At 36.0% G+C, this 19307-nt stretch overlaps 1 protein-coding gene across 1 annotated transcript in view; it reads right to left on the bottom strand.

Moving 5' to 3' along the window:
* The window catches only part of usp45 (ubiquitin specific peptidase 45), a 45713-nt gene that overhangs the window by 12304 nt on the left and 14102 nt on the right, over positions 1-19307 (bottom strand). Inside the window, exons 6-12 of the mRNA XM_073846717.1 lie at positions 16374-16522; positions 14259-14354; positions 14000-14130; positions 6552-6639; positions 1195-1276; positions 788-879; positions 466-522 (exon numbers count right to left, since the gene is read on the bottom strand). Coding sequence (XP_073702818.1) covers positions 466-522; positions 788-879; positions 1195-1276; positions 6552-6639; positions 14000-14130; positions 14259-14354; positions 16374-16522 — 695 coding nt within the window. The remainder of the gene's footprint in view (positions 1-465; positions 523-787; positions 880-1194; positions 1277-6551; positions 6640-13999; positions 14131-14258; positions 14355-16373; positions 16523-19307) is intronic.

The raw sequence follows: 19307 nt of genomic DNA, 5'->3' as shown, positions 1-19307 counted from the left end.
CTTTCTGAATGAAAATGAATCTTTGAAGTGAATTTTATTGCACAGCTGTAGTTGAAAAATAATAAAGGCTTTAAAATATTACAAGTATTACAAGAATGTGTTCATGACTATGAAGGCATGTTACTGATTATCAAGAATACAATTAAGATGTCCTTGAAGAGAAGTATCTTTAGCTAGCTAACGTTAGCCTAAAGATGTTATGATAGTGTTTTGCTGGCAGCATTAAAATGTACAACTATGAAGGTACTCTCCTGGGATTACCAGACTTGGCATTTAAATTATATTTAAAAAATTATCTCAAGAGTGTCCAACTATATATAGCACATATATGTATATGAGCTAGTTCTAAAGAACTCTCCGTGCATATGGTCAGTTCAGGACAGTTTTGATTCTCAATTCTATGCAAATAAAATAAAGGAACAGATATTTTACAACTGTGGGACAATAAATTAAGGCTGGTCTCACCCTTTCCTCTATGATGGGAAGGGAAATGTCAATGAAGGCTTCTTTCACTGTGGAAATCTAGAAGTGAAGCAAATAGACAATGTGTTCACTGTATTTTAAAATGAATTAAAAATAAAAACTTTATATTACATATTAGAGAATATTATATTATAGTAAATTATAAAAAAAATTACATTTAAATTCATATTATACATTTAAAATACTGTGACATTTAAAACTGAATAATTTTTAATTAAATAAATTAACATTAAAAAGAAGTGAACAATTTAAATAATCTGGCTGTGTGTGTAGACATTGTACATTAAAAATGAGAAATTCTTACATGTTCACACTCTTCACACATTATGGTGCTGGTCAGCTCTCCGACAAAAATCCGATCAACAAAATTCATTTTCACTCCTTCCTTTCCGTACGCTGTAGAACATATTTAAATGAATAAATAAATACACACACACACACACACACACATTTATAAAACACACACACACACACACACACACACACACACACACACACACACACACACACACACACACACACACACACACACACACACACACACACACACATTAAAACAACTCAGAACACAAATAATAGATCTTTTAAAAATGATATTTTCATGTGAATAGTGCCATTATTTTTTGCATCTTGTGAATACAAGCTGTCACTAGATGGCAATATTGTTCTGAATGATGTGAAAAGCAGGTGACAAAAGCATTGATGAAGCACCCTTCACTTGTCGTTTCGTCTCCTCGTCAGCTGTCTTCTCCGTGGGGTTGTTAAAGGCTTTGAGGATGCCTGCTTTAATGCGCTGTCAATGTAAACACAATGTGATGCCACTTTGTTAGATAATGAAGCTCAAACAGTTGCTGTCACAAACAGCTCCTTTTATCGTGCTCAAAATAATAGAGGCACAATAAAAGTAGCACCGTTTTAATAATGAAAAGTTAACATTTCTATTAAACAAAATGTCAATGTTTTTGTTATTGTATGCGGAAAATTACTTGTATTTGACATGTATAAACAAATCAAATAAGTCACGGCCGTTTTCCCCCTCAGGTTTCAACTCTTCACCCTTGGACGTGTTCTTTTTTTACTCAGTTTTTTGTTGTGGTAAATAAACTAAAGCAAACGCAAGGTCATGAACATGTGTCCATGGCGAAAAGTAAATGTGTGCTTCACATATTTTACACAGCACATGTATTGTATATCCCATGTACTGTATGTGTAGGCATAAAGACTTGTGAAGGCGAGTGTCCCTGTGGTCTTAATGAGAGGTGACATGGTCAGTGACTGTGTTGGTGAGAGAGTTGTTAGAAGACACAGTAAAGCACCAATCAATAGATAATTGGCCGTGGTGGCGATGTCTGTGGGGCTCGACCAGTCTCCCCCATTGTCCCGTCCCCGTGCTCGGGACAGGCTATTTAGGTCAAAAGCCTGGTTAATCCCTCTCCTTCAGCCACTCAACTCCCCCCCAAACCCCCATCTGTGTCGGACCTCGCTGCAACACACACTAATTAATCGCACAAACACACACATCCTTAAATAACTAGGCCACCACACTCTCTTGAGAAGTTGAGCTCACTTGAGCGCCCCATTCTTAGCATTTTTTTTCAATAGCTAATTGGTGATAATTCATTGCTGTTAATTAGCATATTGCGAGCAGGGATCTTATTGGCTAATCAACATAAATATTGTGGTGTCCATGTTTGGTCACTGGCTTAAGGGGTCTCAGCTCTGTTACACACTGTACCTGTGAGATATTTTGAACCACATATATATATATTAGGGCCGGGACTCGATTAAAAAAATTAATCTAATTAATTAGAGGCTTTGTAATTAATTAATCGAAATTAATCGCATTTTAATCGCATATAAATATTTGACCTGAGAACAGTGAGAAGTTTTTTCATATGGATTTTTAGTATACCATTGAATAATGACTGAATACATAAACTTAAGCAACAAAATATTGTTTATTTTTGTTCAACCAAGTCCAACAGACCAGTGCAATATAATTAAGTGTAGCAATAGGATACAGTGTTTCCCCTAGGTTTCCATACTTTTTTTTCTCTGTACTTTACCCTACTTTGTGTAATAACGAAAACATTTATTTCAGTGAAAAAATAAATCCAAAACTCTCTATTTTAACATTTTGAACAATAGGGCTTTACAATCTTTTGCTATTTTTTTTTTTTTAAGAAATTCTTGTGTTTTAATTTTTCTCATAATCAAATGAAAGCATAAACATTTATTTATTTTTAATCCAATGAAAAATAAACCTTTTTAATTTTTGGCAAACAAACAGAGGTTTGCTGTTAAAATCAATAAATAATAATAATTTAACATTTAAATAATAATCGTATTTTTTTCTAAAATTAAGTGGTTAATCTTGTTGTTATATTTATTTTTTTATCATATATATTGTTTTTTGTCAATTATTTAAATAGGAATATTGTTCTGTTTCATGTTAAACCGTACTTTTATTTTGACAGGTTGCCGTGAAGTTTCTGTGTGTAAAGTATGATATGATGCTAGTTTTCTCAAATGAAACGGTAAAAGTGACACTGACAGTAGCTTTGGAGATTGAGTCTATCTGTTCATTTGAGATGCAAATGCCAAAAATTAACGGGAGCATCACGCGTGCAGTAAAAAAAAAAGCCTCTCTGCCATTCTAACATACAGAGGCAAACGGTACATGCAGGATTCATATTAAAACGGTCTTTTTGCATTTCAGTTTTCACAGACACTAGTCCATATCGCGATTTGAATTAAGTGACAGACCAACTTTTGATTTATCAATCCAAAAATCGACGAATTTACGTGGCATTCCGCGCTATAGTAAATTCGGTTTTTATGAATGGAGTCCGCGATCCAGTCCGTGTTTTCTTGGAGGAGACATTGTAAACGCGCCCCCCTAAGATAATGGTAGGTGAAACACTGGGATATTTAGAAATATACTAGCCTACATTTCAGAAATTCAGATACCCTATAGGTAGGTAGACCTTCTGTAAAAGCATTGAGGTGATACATGAGGCTCGATGTGCTGCGGTGATATGCGCATTCCTTTGTCTGAACGCTAGTTGGTGCTCCAGTATAATAGGTCCGCTGAAACTCATCCAGTGAGAAACGTTCCGCGGTGCAAAATTAAGTGCGATTAAAATGCGTTAAAAAAATTTTACGCGTTATTTTTGTGTAATTAATTAATCTAAATTAACGCGTTAAAGTCCCGGCCCTAATATATTATTTTTTTTTTTTTTATATATATAAATATAAGGCCTCTTATGGTTTATTTACCACAACCTAAGCTGCTTTTATTTAATCAAAAATAGTAAAACATTGATTATAAATAGTATTACGATTCAAAATCGTAGCCATTACTCTAGTGTCACATGATCTTTCATAAATCATTATAATATGCTTATTTGCTGCTCAAGAAACATTTATTATTATTATCAATGTTGAAAACAGTGGTGCTTTGTAATATTTTTGTTGAAATTGTGATTTTTTTTTTTTTTTTCAGAATTCTTGGAATATAATATAATTGAAATATAAATATATAACATATGTGACTCTGGACCACAAAACCAGTCACAAGGAAAATTTAAATGTATATCTGAAAGCTGAATAAATAAGCTTTCCATTGATGTATGGTTTGTTAGGACAGGACAATATCTGGCCAAAATACGATTATTTGAAAATGTGGAATCTGAGGGTGCAAAAAAATAAAAATACTGAGAAAATCGCCACTGAAGTTGACCAAATTAAGTTCTTAGCAATGAATATTACTCATCAAAAATTATGTTTTTACATATTTATGGTAGGAAATTTACAAAATATCTTCTTGGAACAAAATTTTTACTTAATTTCCTAATGATTTTTGGAATAAAAGAAAAATCTTTAATTTTGACCTATAAAAAGTATTTTTAGTTAGTGCTACAAATATACATGTGCCACTTAAGATTGGTTTTGTGGGCCAAGGTCACATTTGTATATTTACTGAAGTACAAGATATTGAGAAACATTTAAGCCAGATTGTTTCCTGTTTTCACCCCCTCTCCCTCCCCTAAGTTTGGAGGAAAAGAGGGAGGGAGGGGATGTGGGGACGGTCCTCCATCACAAAGCCTCAACAAGCAGCTGACTGTTTCCCAGGATGCACAATGAGGCCAGTCGCGCCACTTGCAAGGTTCCTAAGTGGCACAACTGTCCACATTCACAAGTCTGAATGGGCCTGGCTGGGCCTGGGGCTCATCGCCCGATGCTGCACCCGCTTTCTTAAGGCAGTTAGGGCCACTGGTGGGGTTGCATGGGTCTTGGCCCCTGGCATGTCCGCATTAAGAGACCCACAAGCTGTAACACTCTACAAGAACCACCCTACCAAACTACTATGCATCTGCTCTAGAGAGAGGTCAATGTCCCACCGTCACTTTGCAAAGGCAGCCCTTTGCAGTGACTGGTATAGTTTATATACGCACTGAAGAGGACTGAGGGCGTAATGCTGAGAACAAGACCCCCCGCAGACGTTGAATTAACATTAGTTTTTGGCCACTGCAGTGAAAACAGGACAATGCTAAACAAATAAGCAGAATAAGAATCCATGAAACACATTATAAGATTGTTTTCCAAGGCTGCATGATATATTAAACTCATTTAAAAATCATATTAAACCATAATGCCATTGTGAATTCACAAACACTACGATTCAGTTAATTAAATATATGCAATGCAGGTTTATTACATGCGCTTTTTATAACTTTTTATAACTGTTATCATTTACATGTGTGAAGCGTCTCAAACTCCATCTCTGCATATAGCTGTGAGTTTATTATAACATTCATCTAGGAACATAACATTCGCCATTTTATTAGATTTGGAAGGTCATTAATTTATAAACCTATGCAAACACAGGAGAATACATTAATATCTTTCTCAATATGCTAACTGTTCATCGCCTTTGCTAAATAAAAGCACAAACCCTCACTCTGAGTTTTACACGCTTTGGAGTCCACATATTAAAAATTGCCAGATATTAAAGATAAAGAGGACATTGAATTAAATGTTATCAATATTAAACAAGGATTAGATTGTGTAGTAAAGTGTAAAAACAATCTGCAGGCATTTGTTATAATGCGTAATGTACATTAGCTCTATTGTTTATAATACATTATGCATTTTAACAGTTTTGATTACGAGTTTTTGACACTTTATTCAAAGTGATTATTAGTGCCTCATTGCAATTATATATTTCTTTTAAGTAATTTTAAGGGCTGTTGTTCGCTTGGGTCTATATTTATTAGCACAAAAAATGTATTTATAATTATCCGATTACTCAATTAATCGTAAGAATAATCAAACGATTATTCGATTACCAAATTAATAGTTAATGACAGCCCAGTTTATTATATTAATTACAGTAACATTATGACTTATTTTATTATTTATAATTCAATATGGTCATAAAGGCAACAATTGTTTTACCCTTACCTTAAAATTACATCACAAGTGGTCAGAGAAGACAAGATGCACACTACTGGCAGGTCTAAATTGTGTTCTTGACTATTTGTGATCATATGTGACCCTGGACCACAAAACCAGTCTTAAGTCGCTGGGGTATATTTGTAGCAATAGCCAAAAATACATAGTATAGGTCAAAATTATTGATTTTTCTTTTATGCCAAAAATCATTAGGAAATTAAGTAAAGATCATGTTCCATGAAGATTTTTTGTAAAATTCCTACTATAAATATATCAAAATGTAATTTTTGATTAGTAATATGCATTTGTAAGAACTTAATTTTGAGAACTTTAAAGGTGATTTTCTCAGTATTTGGATTTTTTTGCACCCTCAGATTCCAGATTTTCAAATAGATGTATCTCGGCCAAATATGGTCCTATCCTAACAAACCATACATCAATAGAAAGCTTATTTATTGAGATTTCATAAGATGTATACATCTCAGCTTTGTAAAATTTAACCTTATGACTGGTTTTGTGGTCCAGGGTCACATATTACATGAGATGGATCTCAATCCAAGATAAAAACAGGGCTAAATAAAAAAAATATTAAAAAGTAATCACACACTCACCTTTGTCTCCTCTACTCTCATGGAGTCCAGGAGGTAATGTAGCAATTCCTGACTGTCCTGTTGCTGGTAACCCTTAAAGCGAGGGGCCCTGCACACACACACACACACACACACACACACACACACAGAGAAAGGCACAGAATGAGAATTCCTGTCACACAAACACATTGGCACAAGTGTAAATACATCCACAGTGACAAAAGGAGCCAAAGCCACGCGAACACCAATTAGCCACACACAAAAAGCAATCAGCAGCATATAGACGAGTAAAGACGAGAGAAGAATGGACATAATCTTCTCTCAAGGCCTTTTCTCTGATGCTGCATGAGGTGAATCTCGCTGTCTCTCGGCAGGTTTCAGGATCTTAGTGGCAGCTATTATTTTTCCACTGACAACTTTCATTCACTTTTCATTTCATCATTCAACCAGCTGAGGTCGGTCACACACACGCAGCCACACACACACTTTCATACACAAACAGATACATAAAAGTAGTCTGACCTTTAACCAATTCACTCATTCTACTGAATTATAAACCCAAGATTGGAATTTATTTCTGTAAGACTTGCAAGAACTGAAAAATTAAATTAAAAATCTAAAAATGGAGCATGTGCTGAAAGGATTCAATTTCCGCATTTTAATATGTGAAGAACCATCTTATATAGCAAAGTCAATTTAGAGTGATTACATACCAGCTTTGCTCACTGTTGATGTGTAATTTTGTTTGATTCTTCCAGGCTGGTGTGTTTACAATCTCAGTAAAATAAAGCCAAGAACAGTTATAGGACCATATGATTTTCGTGATGTGGAAAATGCAGATAGAATGGCCGAATCCAGGCATAAAACTGGAATTTACTGTGCAACGCAGAATGTCATGGCCAAATTTTGGATGAATAAATCAAAAGTAGGTCAGTACACTTAAATCAAAAACCAATATGGATTAGTGTCTATGAATATTAAGCCACAAAATACTATTTAAATGTGAATACTGAATGTTCTACATGTCTCTGTGTGAATGAATGGTGCAGACGCGCGGTTTCGTTTACTACACACATACACGCAGAAATAAACAATCACTTCAGGAGCATTTTACCAATTCTTCTGAGAAAAAAATCATCATCATATCATTTACAAAAACAGAAACTTAACAGTATTTCTAAAAAAAAAAAAAAAAAAAGTTATAAATTTGGTAAAAATAAAACTAAATTTGAGAAAAAAAATTGTATTGTATTGTATTTCATAGGGCCTTCAAAATTAAATTTTTGTTAAACTTGCTGTTAAATTGTGTAAGTTTCCTGATTTTAAAAATTAGACATGCTTTTTGATTAATAATATTTAAATTAACCATTAAAACAGAGTCTAGAAAAATTTAAAGGGGGAAAAAAAATGGAATTCAGAAAAATTAAAATGGAAAAAACAGAAAAAAAAAAACTGAATTTAGGACAAAATAAAACAGATTTCATAGGGCCCTACAGCTAAACAGCTAAGCAAAACTTGCTTAATGCAAATATTCAATAATGAGACCATTAAAAGTGATCCCAAAACTATGCATGTGTGTGAATGAATAAATATCACATAGAAAACATTGTAGTTGTTTAATTCTGCATGTGTAAATGTTGATTAATGTGATACTTACTTCAAACGAGCCATTTCTAACAGTGATCACCTGACAACAGAAGCTCTTTCTAGAAAAACATCCTCATGAACCAGTATTTATAGTACATTCACCTGAAAGCAATTTTCAGCCAAGATTTTCTGCCAACAAAAGCAATTCATGGCATTTATGGCCAAACATTTACAGTGACCTATATTTCAGAGCATTCCTAAACATTCATCATATCTTGATGTCCTTCAAACACATTTAATGCCACATGCTCAAAATAACTGAAATGACAGACATGTACAGAACAGAACCAGACAAGACCACCCTAAACACTCCAGACTGGAGGACAGTGGCAATGTGGAGATATGTTTGTCCTTCCTCCCAGCTAACCCTGTGGTAAATCTAGCAGAAAAACATGTTGGCCATTTAGGAAACAACTCCTCAGATTCTAGCCCAAGCCAGATGTGGGCCAGCTGTGGGCAACATATGGGCGGCTGGAGCCAGCCCTGCATCAACCTGTTGTGCACTGAGGCTGGATAGCTGGTCAAGATGATGGGAAGGCCATTTGGCCTGGTGATGAACCCAAGGGTAAAGGGGCAAGTCAAGGTGTTGGTTCGGGTTGGGATGCCTGGGGCTGTCCAGATGCTCATCAATGATTTTGCTATTACCTGCTAAGCTTGCAAGCACTGTGTTTGTGAGGGCAGGCTGGGTGAATGAATGTACTGGCAGAACGGATGGTCAGGCAGTCTGGAACGCCTCTACCGTGGGCTGATGAGGTCTGACGTTCAGCGCAGCTCTGCGTGACCGGAGTGTGTTTAAGATGTCCAGCCACCTGCTTCTAACACAGGTCATGAGCAGGGGGTCTGGAGAGACGGCCTCCCTCCCCTCTCTGTTTCTCACTGCTTCTTTTCTTATCAGCACTAGTGGTCTGTAGCATCATGCATGAACAACTTCCAGCCTAAAAATACCACAGTGGAAAAAACACAGTTGCCACAAAAATCTCTCTCTTGATATCTACATCTACCGCTGTCAAACCCAAATCAATTTTGATAAGGGGTTCAAACAGTAGGCGGATGAGACTAGTACACGCTGAGCATGAGCTGCAGAAAGGCAAGAACAGAGTGAATGTGTTCTGGAAGGAAGCATGAGGGACGGGTGAGATGGGCTCCAAGTGGGAGAGGTGGGAGAGAGACTGAGAATGTTCTGGAAGCTCATTCCACTGGAAGAAAAGGCTGAAGGAGCCTGTAGCGGTGCACCCAATATGGCCCTGCCACAGACGGACAGCTGTAACCACTAACACAATTAACAGCGGATGAGTTAGTACCAGACGCCAGGCAGCCCCAGCACAATGCTGCAATGCACATGTGCACACACAAGCATACTACATCAGTGGGATATAAAGCACTCCTATACATGCATCTTATGCTGAACACAAAATATAAACAACAAACAATTCTACGAAACACACACATTCATCCCACTCCCAAAATCTGACAACTAACCTATTCATCGATCACCTCAAATACCAGCAGAATTATGGATCAATGAATAAAACAAGTGATGCTGTGATGACAAAGATTTGTTTTCACAACATTTTTTAAATTACAGAAACTAGTAGTGTGCATCAGCATTACATAAATTAGAAGTTTAGGGCCCTATGATTTCTGCGATGCAAACAATTCAGACGGAATCGCAGAATCCAGTGATAAAAATGGAATTTACTGTATAATACAGAATGTCAGGGAATTTGCCAAATTTTGGATGAATAAACTAAAAGTAGGTCAGTACTCTTAAATCAAATGCTATTTGGACTAGTGTCTGTGAATATTAAGCTACGATATACTATCCTATGCAATCACACGCTTCATAAACATTGTACTGTTTCTTGTGAGAAAAAACAAAACAACTGTCAAATTTACAAATAGAAATGTAAAGGTCTACACAGCAACCCATCAAAAATAAAACTTCGGTTTAACTTGAAGAAACTGTGACAGAAATATATTACTTAAATGTGACCCTGGACCACAAAACCAGTCTTAAGTCGCTGGGGTATATTTGTAGCAATAGCCAAAAATACATTGCATGGGTCAAAATTTTTGATTTTTCTTTTATGCCAAAAATCATTAAGAAATTAAGTAAAGTTCATGTTCCATGAAGATTTCTTGTAAAATTCCTACTGTAAACATATCAAAATGTAATTTTTGATTTGTAATATGCATTGTTAAGAACCTAATTTGGACAACTTTAAAGGTGATTTTCTCAGTCTTTTTGATTTTTTTGCACCCTCAGATTTCTGATTTCAAATAGATGTATCTCAGCCAAATATTGTCCTATCCTAACAAACCATACATCAATAGAAAGCTTATTTATTGAGCTTTCATATGATGTATAAATCTCAGTTTTGTCAAATTTAACCTTATGACTGGTTTTGTGGTCCAGGGTCACAAATGTACTGATAGTACTACTACTAATAATAACATTATTATCAAAACATTCTTTAAGGAATATTTACCAGAATTTATTTACCAGGAAAATTTAAATACACAACACAGTTGTAAATAAGTTTTTGATCAAATAATTATTTAAAGATGCTTTTGATTATTACATTTCAAAGAAAACAATAAAATTGAATCCAGAAAATTAATGGAAAACAAATTTGGCCATAAAATTTACATTTTTGTTAAACTTTTAATAAACTGCTGTTAAATTGTGTAAGTTTCATGATTTCAATTAATTAGACAGCCTTTTAATTAATAAAATTTAGAGTTGCAAAACGATAAGTCGCGATTAATCGATTAAAAATAAAAGCTAATGTTTACATACTGTACTGTACGTGTGTACTGTGTATATTTATTATTTATATATAAATACACACACATACATGTATACATTAAAAAACTATGTTAGATATATATGTCAAAAATGCATATTTATACAAAATATATAAATTATGTACAAGTGTTGTACAAGTGTGCACACACACACACACACACATAATAAATATACACAGTACACACACACAAATAGTATGTAAACTTTCATTTAATCGATTAATCATGACTAATTGTTTTGCAGCCATAATAAAATGTAATAAGCATTAAAAACAAAATCCAGAAAAATTAAAAACAGAATTTGGAAAAAAAAAAAAAAAACGCATCTCATAGGGCCCTAGAAATTGTATAAATTCCAGAATGTGTAAAAGCTAAATGTCATTCAAGGGGACACTCTTTTTAAACGAAATGACATTTTTCTAGATGTTTGTAAAGGAAAATATATATATATATTTACTTAAAATTTCTACAAGTAAGGAATAATTGACGACGGGCCATCAAATTCTTAGAAAATAATGCATTCCATTGCTAATTCCAAAATATAATTTTAGACCTAGTTACGATGCTTGAGCCGTGGATAGCCGTTTATATCCTATTGTTTCCTGTATTCATTTGTTTGGCCAGTGTTGTTGTCGTTTGGTTATTTTGCTGTTTTAGGCTGTAAGGACCTTTGAAATAACTGAAATCATGTGGCATGTAATGCGGTCAAGTGCTGCCTGGAACTATGTTCACCACGCGTTTCCCTGTAAATATATTAATTAATATAAATAATGTAATGTACACCATTAGAACATTCGTCAACCAGTTTCAGGCATTCATCAACCTCATAGTATAAGAAAGAATATGAAATGGGAAACTGGGAAAAAAAATCTCATTCTTTATAAAAAGTGTGTATGCATTTTCAATAATTTATTAATTTACATTACATTTAGAAATCACATTTTTAAAATTAGGTTACTTCATACAGTATATCAAAAAAATGTTAATGATGTGATTTTAAAATATTAGTCATTTCATTTTTAGTTGCTTATTTTAATGATAGTTTTGTATTTTAAATCATTTTATGTCATCTTGAGGCCGCTTTATTTGATGTGCAGCCAATAAACTGGTCACTAATCACTTTTAGTTCACTACCTTCTACAACTGTCATCAATGTGTCTTTTGTAAATAACATTATTATTTGTTATACTATTTTGTCCAAAAAAAAAGGGTTGAACTGTACATTATTCTTCACATACAGGCACAAGAACTAAATGCAACCTTCTAAGAAAGCAAAACCTGTAACCGGCTCAGTTTTGAATCCCATAAAATTATTAGTTAAGAGTGAGAAAATTTATGAGATACAAGAACCAAAATAGCAGCCAGTGTAATTAGAGCTTATTATTTTGCATTGCCAACTTGCACAACTAGAACATCCTTGAAAGTGTTGTAATTGGAACCGGTGTATGTGTGCTTGAATCTCTGTACTAACAAACCTGAAATAAGTTCCATTCCACCTCAGTGTGTGAAGTATGCAAAAGGCTTGAGACGTAATTATAATACAAATTAAAATGTAGTTACAGAAAGTGGAAGATAAAGACATCTGGGCTCAGGGTCAGTGTGTGTGTTTACAGGCTGGGACCCTCACTCGCACCAGGAGCGGTGTGTTTTGAGCAGGGAATGCTGCTGACTGCTCTTTGGACCGCTGTTGGCGCTGGTGCTGCTCAGATCTGTCCAGCTGGCAGTGTGACCTGGCCCTCGATCAACCATGCCAATAGCACTCAGCTGTGTAACACATACAAACACACACACAGGCTACTTGTTCTTCACCCATTTTATGGTTGGTGTTCATCCCACCTTCAAAAACACTGTCCTTTAAAGCGCAATGTCTCAAAAGATGCCACTCTGCCACATTGTCCAACATAGCAAACGTACAAGATGGTGTTCAAGATGGCACAGTAGTTCAAGTACTCCATCAGACCAGCAGCTGTGACCCGTAGTTTGCCAGTCAACAAACACATTAAACAGGATCTTTCCTGTCAAGGACATGCTGGATAAGCACAAGCACACACACATAAACCGTGCAGCACAGAAGGCCGTCACTTGACCCCACGAGCTGCTGCTCTGAAGAGCTGAAAGTGTGTGCATGTGGGACCACTGTGCAGAGAGGGAATTGGATTCTATGTATATGTAAGGCAGAGAAATTCAGTGTGTTTTAATGCTTTCTCATGTTAAACACCAGACTTTTGAGACTAGAGAGGGTGACAATCGGCCCTTAAAGTTGGGCCGATTGTCATGTACAGGGTTATCGAAAAACGTATTTTTTGCAGTTTGTAATGTAACGTTTTTATGGGATTTGCACCCAAGGATTCCGCAGTCCAGCTCTGTGCCAGCTGAGCTGTATAGCAAGCTTGTTATGTCCGGAAAGCAAAACATGGTACGTTTTCATCATGAGATTTGTGTGTACACTTAAAAGTCACCAGGCAGCTGTAGAATTAGTAAATGAAAAACTGAAAGTTTCCTTTCAATATATGTGGGCATATTTTATCCATTAACTTTATTAAAACAAAAAATAATCTAAATGTTTAGGCTTACTTTTTCAAAGCCTATTTTATGCACTCATAATAGCTGTTTGTGCATGTGTATATGCTCAAATGAATTAGTGCGCTTAAGGCTCAGATGATGCCAGGTGAGCAGAATGCACATGTACACATATGCAAACCCACAGGTCTGATAAAGGCACAGTACCTGATTTAATATCACAGAAGCACCAGAGAGACACCCAACTGCCTGGCAGGCTCCTGTCTGATCCACCCAACCATTCAGCACGTTCAAACAACAGCCAGTGAACCGTTCAGCCTGTACATGGCATAAAAATCAACCACCGAGAGCTGGGATCCAACCAGTCGCGTTTGGGTTTAAAACAGAGTGCAGTGACAATCAATTAGCCATGTTTAAATTTGCTAACCCACACAGCTTTCAGAGACTTTCATAGTGTATATTTAGAAATAGCGCCAGTGGCAGTGTATACATACTTCTGACAGAGCTGGTTGAAAAGGATCTTGGGGGAGACAGGCCCTTTCCCTGACTCCTTCATGCTTTGGAGGAACAGGAACATGGCTGAGGTAAGTGGTTCTGGACTGGGCAACGTCACTGTTAGTGGCCCCTATAAAAAAAAAAAAAAAAAAAAAAAAAGCATAGCAGTCATATCATATCTAACATACAGAGCATTTTGCATATTTCAAAGCTAATATGAGTGAGATTATGACAGAGACTGGACTAGTTGGAATGTACCAAGTTAGTCTCAGCAGAGGGGCAGATCTTCATCTTATGCCCTTTTTCCTTGACGTCTTGAATCAGGTCATTTAGCATGTGGGTCTGGGAGAGATTCTAAACCAAAACACACAAACAGCTTTTACAATTTCACAGCTTTATGTTATCTCAAAGATGTGCTTGCACAAAAACTTTAAAGGAATTGGCTATTGCTACATATATACCCCAGCGACTTCAGACTGGTTTTGTGGTCCAGGGTCACATATACACTTTTACGAGAGAATGGCTTTCTAGCGGATGATGTAGGATGTAGGCATAGCATAAGCTCCATTAAGAACGTGCTAGTCTCGCAAGAGTTGCAAGCTTTGTTTACAGCAAAGGAAAAACAGTAAACCAGGACAATTTGTACAAATCCTCGTTTTTGTACTTCTAATTTGTGACTGGTGTTTTATTTGTATTAACAGTTAGCGGAAACTAGAGATTGCGGTTTATAAAGTTTTAAATATGGATATTTGTCTTATTCAAACGCATCAATTTGCTTCAGAAGGCCTTTATTAACCCCCTGGGGACATGTGGAGCACTTTTTATGATGGATGAAGGCACTTCAAAATCTCAACACCTATTCACTGCCATCAAAAAAGCTTGGAAGAGCCAGTACATTTTTTAAAGGGGTCATCGGATGCCCATTTCCCAAGTTGATATGATTCTTTAGGGCAGGGATCCTCAAATCTGGCCCACGAGATCCATTTTCCTGAAGAGTTTAGCTCTAACCCTAATCAAACACACCTGAGCATGCTAGTCAAGGTCTTCAGGATCATTAGAGAATCACAAGTAGGTGAGTTTGATCAGGGTTGGAGCTAAACTCTGTAGTGGATTGGCCCTCCAGGGTAAGATTTGAGGAACCCTGCTTTAGGGTCTTAATGAGAAGTCAGACCTTTTTAGAGCAAGCCATTCTGTTGCATGTTCCTTTAAATGCTAATGCTTTAAATGCCCCTCTCTCCTGGGGGGGACAAGCCGTAATGTTTACTTTAGCCGCATTTAGCCACAAAACTTGATAACTAGCACATTGTTAAGAAAGACGATTTGCAAAGATGCATAAAAAACCCTTTACTCACTTCTGCTGTAGGTAAAGCTGCATCTTGAATGATTCGCATGAACATAGACATATTTGTAGATCGGGGATCAGCGCGTTCCCTTCAAAAACGAAAGTGACATTAATCCTCTGCGTCTTCAGTGGCTCAGATGTCGGGAGAAACATCTATGCTACGTTCATTATTACATCCAACTACAGAACACCTCAATCGCTCAATCAGAGACATTCTTGTCCTCCCCAGCACCAGACAGTCATGTCAATAAACTATGGTGGGAGCGGCCTCTGTCAGTGTGACATCACACCTACAAGAAGTTGAGAATTACCTGATTTGAAAAAGGAGATTTTACTTTTAAATATGAAAAAAATACCACTGGGTGCATTTTTATCAATGTAGGGTGGTTGTGTACACACACTCCCAACACACATTTATGTGTTTTAACAGCATGTAAAAGCGAGTTTTGCATCCGATGACCCCTTTAATATAACTCCGACTGTATTTGTCTGAAAGAAGAAAGTCATATACACCTAGGACGGCTTGATGGTGAGTTAAGTGTTTTCATTACTAATAAAAAGAAGCACCATATTAGATATGATTTCTGCATGATCATGTGACACAGATAACTGAAATAATGGCTAAATTTAATTTTTTTTATTATTGCTCTTTTGTTAGTAAATGTTAGTTAGCACATTAACAAATGTTAACTAATGGGATCGTTTTGTAAAGTGTTACGAATAATATTTGTGCATCCTTGAAATTACTGAAAATTTTCATTCTGGTTACATTTTCTTTTGTGAACTGTTTGACAAGAATAATCTGAAGTGTCGTTCAATACTGACCGCTTGTTCCTCTGAAACAAGCAAGCGTCAAGTGTTTTCTCAAGGCCACAAGGGTGAAGAGCGAGTCTTGGAGACACATTCACATAATGTATCTGAATTGTGTTGTGGCAACAGCCCAGATCATAAACCGACTGGCTTCCACCAAAACACACAGAACTGACACAAACCAAAATTCAGGTGTTGTGAGGTCTTGCCCATGGCTTTACCTGCATCACAGCATTGAAGAAGCAGGTGTTACCCAGGTTGTTGATGCCCTTGACTGGGATAAGTGTGCTATTCACTGGACTCTTCCCTTTCTGAGTGTCCGAATACTCAGCAGGTTCCTCTCTGAGCCTGATAATTTTTGAGGTTGTTCCTAAAAGACAGAACAGAATATAAGTTAATAAATCTCTAGTTAGCAAACTATTTTCCTAACACATTCAGTGAAATTACAAAAAGCAGAGAGCTTGACTTAAACTTTAATAAAGAGAAATGAATACAGATCTTCTGTTATGTGAAGAACTGGACTGGGCCTGGTCCCAGTGTGCGGCTGATTATCTCCAACAGAAATGGGTTAACATGCTGGGTAGCAGCTGGGAGAGGCTGCAGATGACAGCTGGATAAAACTACGCTGGTTAGGGAGCAGGGAACAAGCCCAGCTGCTCCCCGCTACTGCCATGACTCTGCGGGAGATTCTTGGCCCAGGCGGTGAAACACAAGGCCCACAGAGAGAGAAAGACAGAGTTTTTCTGCACAAAACAGCAAAACTCCAGAGAAATGACGGGTACACTGCTTTAAACACTCAGGAGACATGAAAGCAACCTGCATGATAATTCAGAGTGAGCAGTCGGTCCCGTAAATAGCTCTCAGCCTCAGAAGAGAGGCTGACGGCGCCTATGGTTTTCAACAATACGGATAATATTATGTGATTTATTTTAACAATGATATCTAACAGTGACTACTTCTTTGTACAATCTTTTTTTTTTACAATTTCAAATGAAACTGAGTATTATACACATACTTTAATGAATGTAACAAACTGTATTAAATTCATTAAACATCAACTTTAGCATTTATTCAGTATTATGTTCTGTATTGTGTACAGTTTATATTGTATAATGTGTTTTTAAATTCTAAATAAACAAAATATTATATCAGATGGTGATCATTTAAGTTTTAATTTCGTTATGCAAACCTGACGTAAAGAAAAGTGGATATCCTGTACACAATGGCATACAGAATACATGGTTAAAAAGTCATAAAAAAAACTTTCAGAATATAATTACATTTATTTGAAAATGTGACAACTTCGTTCCATTTAATTTTGCTTTAATTTGCTAGCTTAAAGAGAGTAAACACACCAGTGCCAAGGCCAGAAATCTCCAAATGAATAGACCTTAGTGAAAACAGGGTAAAAAGAAATAAAAACAGCTGCAACTCTATGAATAGTGCCGACTACATTTACACAGCAGAAATTTACTGGCAATTTTTGTATGATTTTCTTTTTCTTTTTAAAGTTTTACTAGGTGGACTAGTTGTCAAACTTGGTGGTGGCCTTTTGGCAACAATACACTGGACAAGTCTTAACAAATCACTGGAACCATGAATGATTTTGGCCCCTTCTTTTTTATTTTTATCCTCACTGGCACCATTTGTGAAGGAGAGCACAAGTGTTCTGTCAAATTAAGCATTAATGAACAACTACAAGCACCCAAGGCACTGAGAATGAGAAAGACAGTCAGCATGGTGCTGTTTGCCACTACTAAATATTGCCATTTACACTCTTCTGCACTAAAATGTATGCATAAGTAAGAGCAGAAAAACAAATGTACCTTTTTATTATGAGTATCATGTAAATGAGTTATATGATTGCCACCTCGCATTCTTGTAAACCCAAGAGAATCGAAACCACTACGGAAAAAAAGACACTTTACATGTACAATTATAGACAGGCTGTGCAGATGGGGGATGTTTCTGCCTGTCAGTCTTTGACAAATCTCTGCTGGACAATACCAGGGGTCTTCATAAACACACTTAAGCTGACATATAAATTCTCTTAAAGACTCCAAGGCTGCAATATAATTTTTTTAATTCAGACAATCAAGACCAAGGCATATGTAGGGCCCTATAAAATCCAATTTATTTTTATTCCAAATTAATTAATTTTTCTGCAGTTTATTTCCATTTAAATTTTTCTAGACACTGGTTAAGTTAGAAAATATTATTTAAAAAAAGCATGTCTAACTAACCGAAATCATGAAACTTACACAATTAAACAGCAATTTATTTTACATTTTAAGGCCCTATGAAATTATTTGTTTTTCTCAAATTCAGTTTTATGTTTATCAAAATCTGTGTTTTCTATTTATTTTCTGGATTTTATTTGAATGGTTTCATTCATTTTTAATAATCAAAAGCATCTGTAATTAATGGATTATTAATTAATTAATAGACCTTTAAGTTTCTGTTTTTGTATATGATACAATGATAGTTTTTCTCAAATAAAATGGTAAAAAGCTCCTAAATTGAGCAGTTATAGAGATTATGTTTATATGTTCACATACTCACATAGACATAAATGTACTGACCTACAATTGATTTGGCAATTTCTGTAATGGTCCTCGTTATGCATAAATTATATTTTTACGACTGGGTTCTGTTATTCTGTCCACATTTTCCACATCGCAGAAATCACAGGGCCCTACATATGGGGTGGAAAAAGTAATTTCTTAAATCAAGAAAGCAACTAAAACGTCTTGAGTTATCTTTCAGGTTGAACTGACATTGCCGCCACAGGATCACCTTATTTAGCCCCCTTCTGAATCCATATTGTCACACCACCACATCTAAGGGAAAGCCCAAGGTCAATCCATGTTCTCCAATTCAAGAAGTAAATTGGTTTTCCTTTGTGCAACAATGCTCTCTGGAGCTGCCCTGAATGTTATGCAGATCCAAACACACTTGTACAAACTGGCCTAGATTTAAGCCCTGTTCAGGAAAAAAAATCCATTAAAAACCTAAAGTGGGCAGCTTCTGTGGCCTCATGATTTTCTCACAGGGGTTAATCAGGCATCAAAACAATAGACTAGAGTGCTGCTATTCCTAAGTGGGGCCAAAAGCATCTGGAGCACTACACGGAAACATCTGGAAGTTTGCCTGTG

Source organism: Garra rufa, chromosome 9, assembly GCF_049309525.1.
Source record: "Garra rufa chromosome 9, GarRuf1.0, whole genome shotgun sequence".
NCBI classification, from domain to species: Eukaryota; Metazoa; Chordata; class Actinopteri; order Cypriniformes; family Cyprinidae; genus Garra; species Garra rufa.
This window is presented reverse-complemented; position numbering and strand designations above follow the sequence as displayed.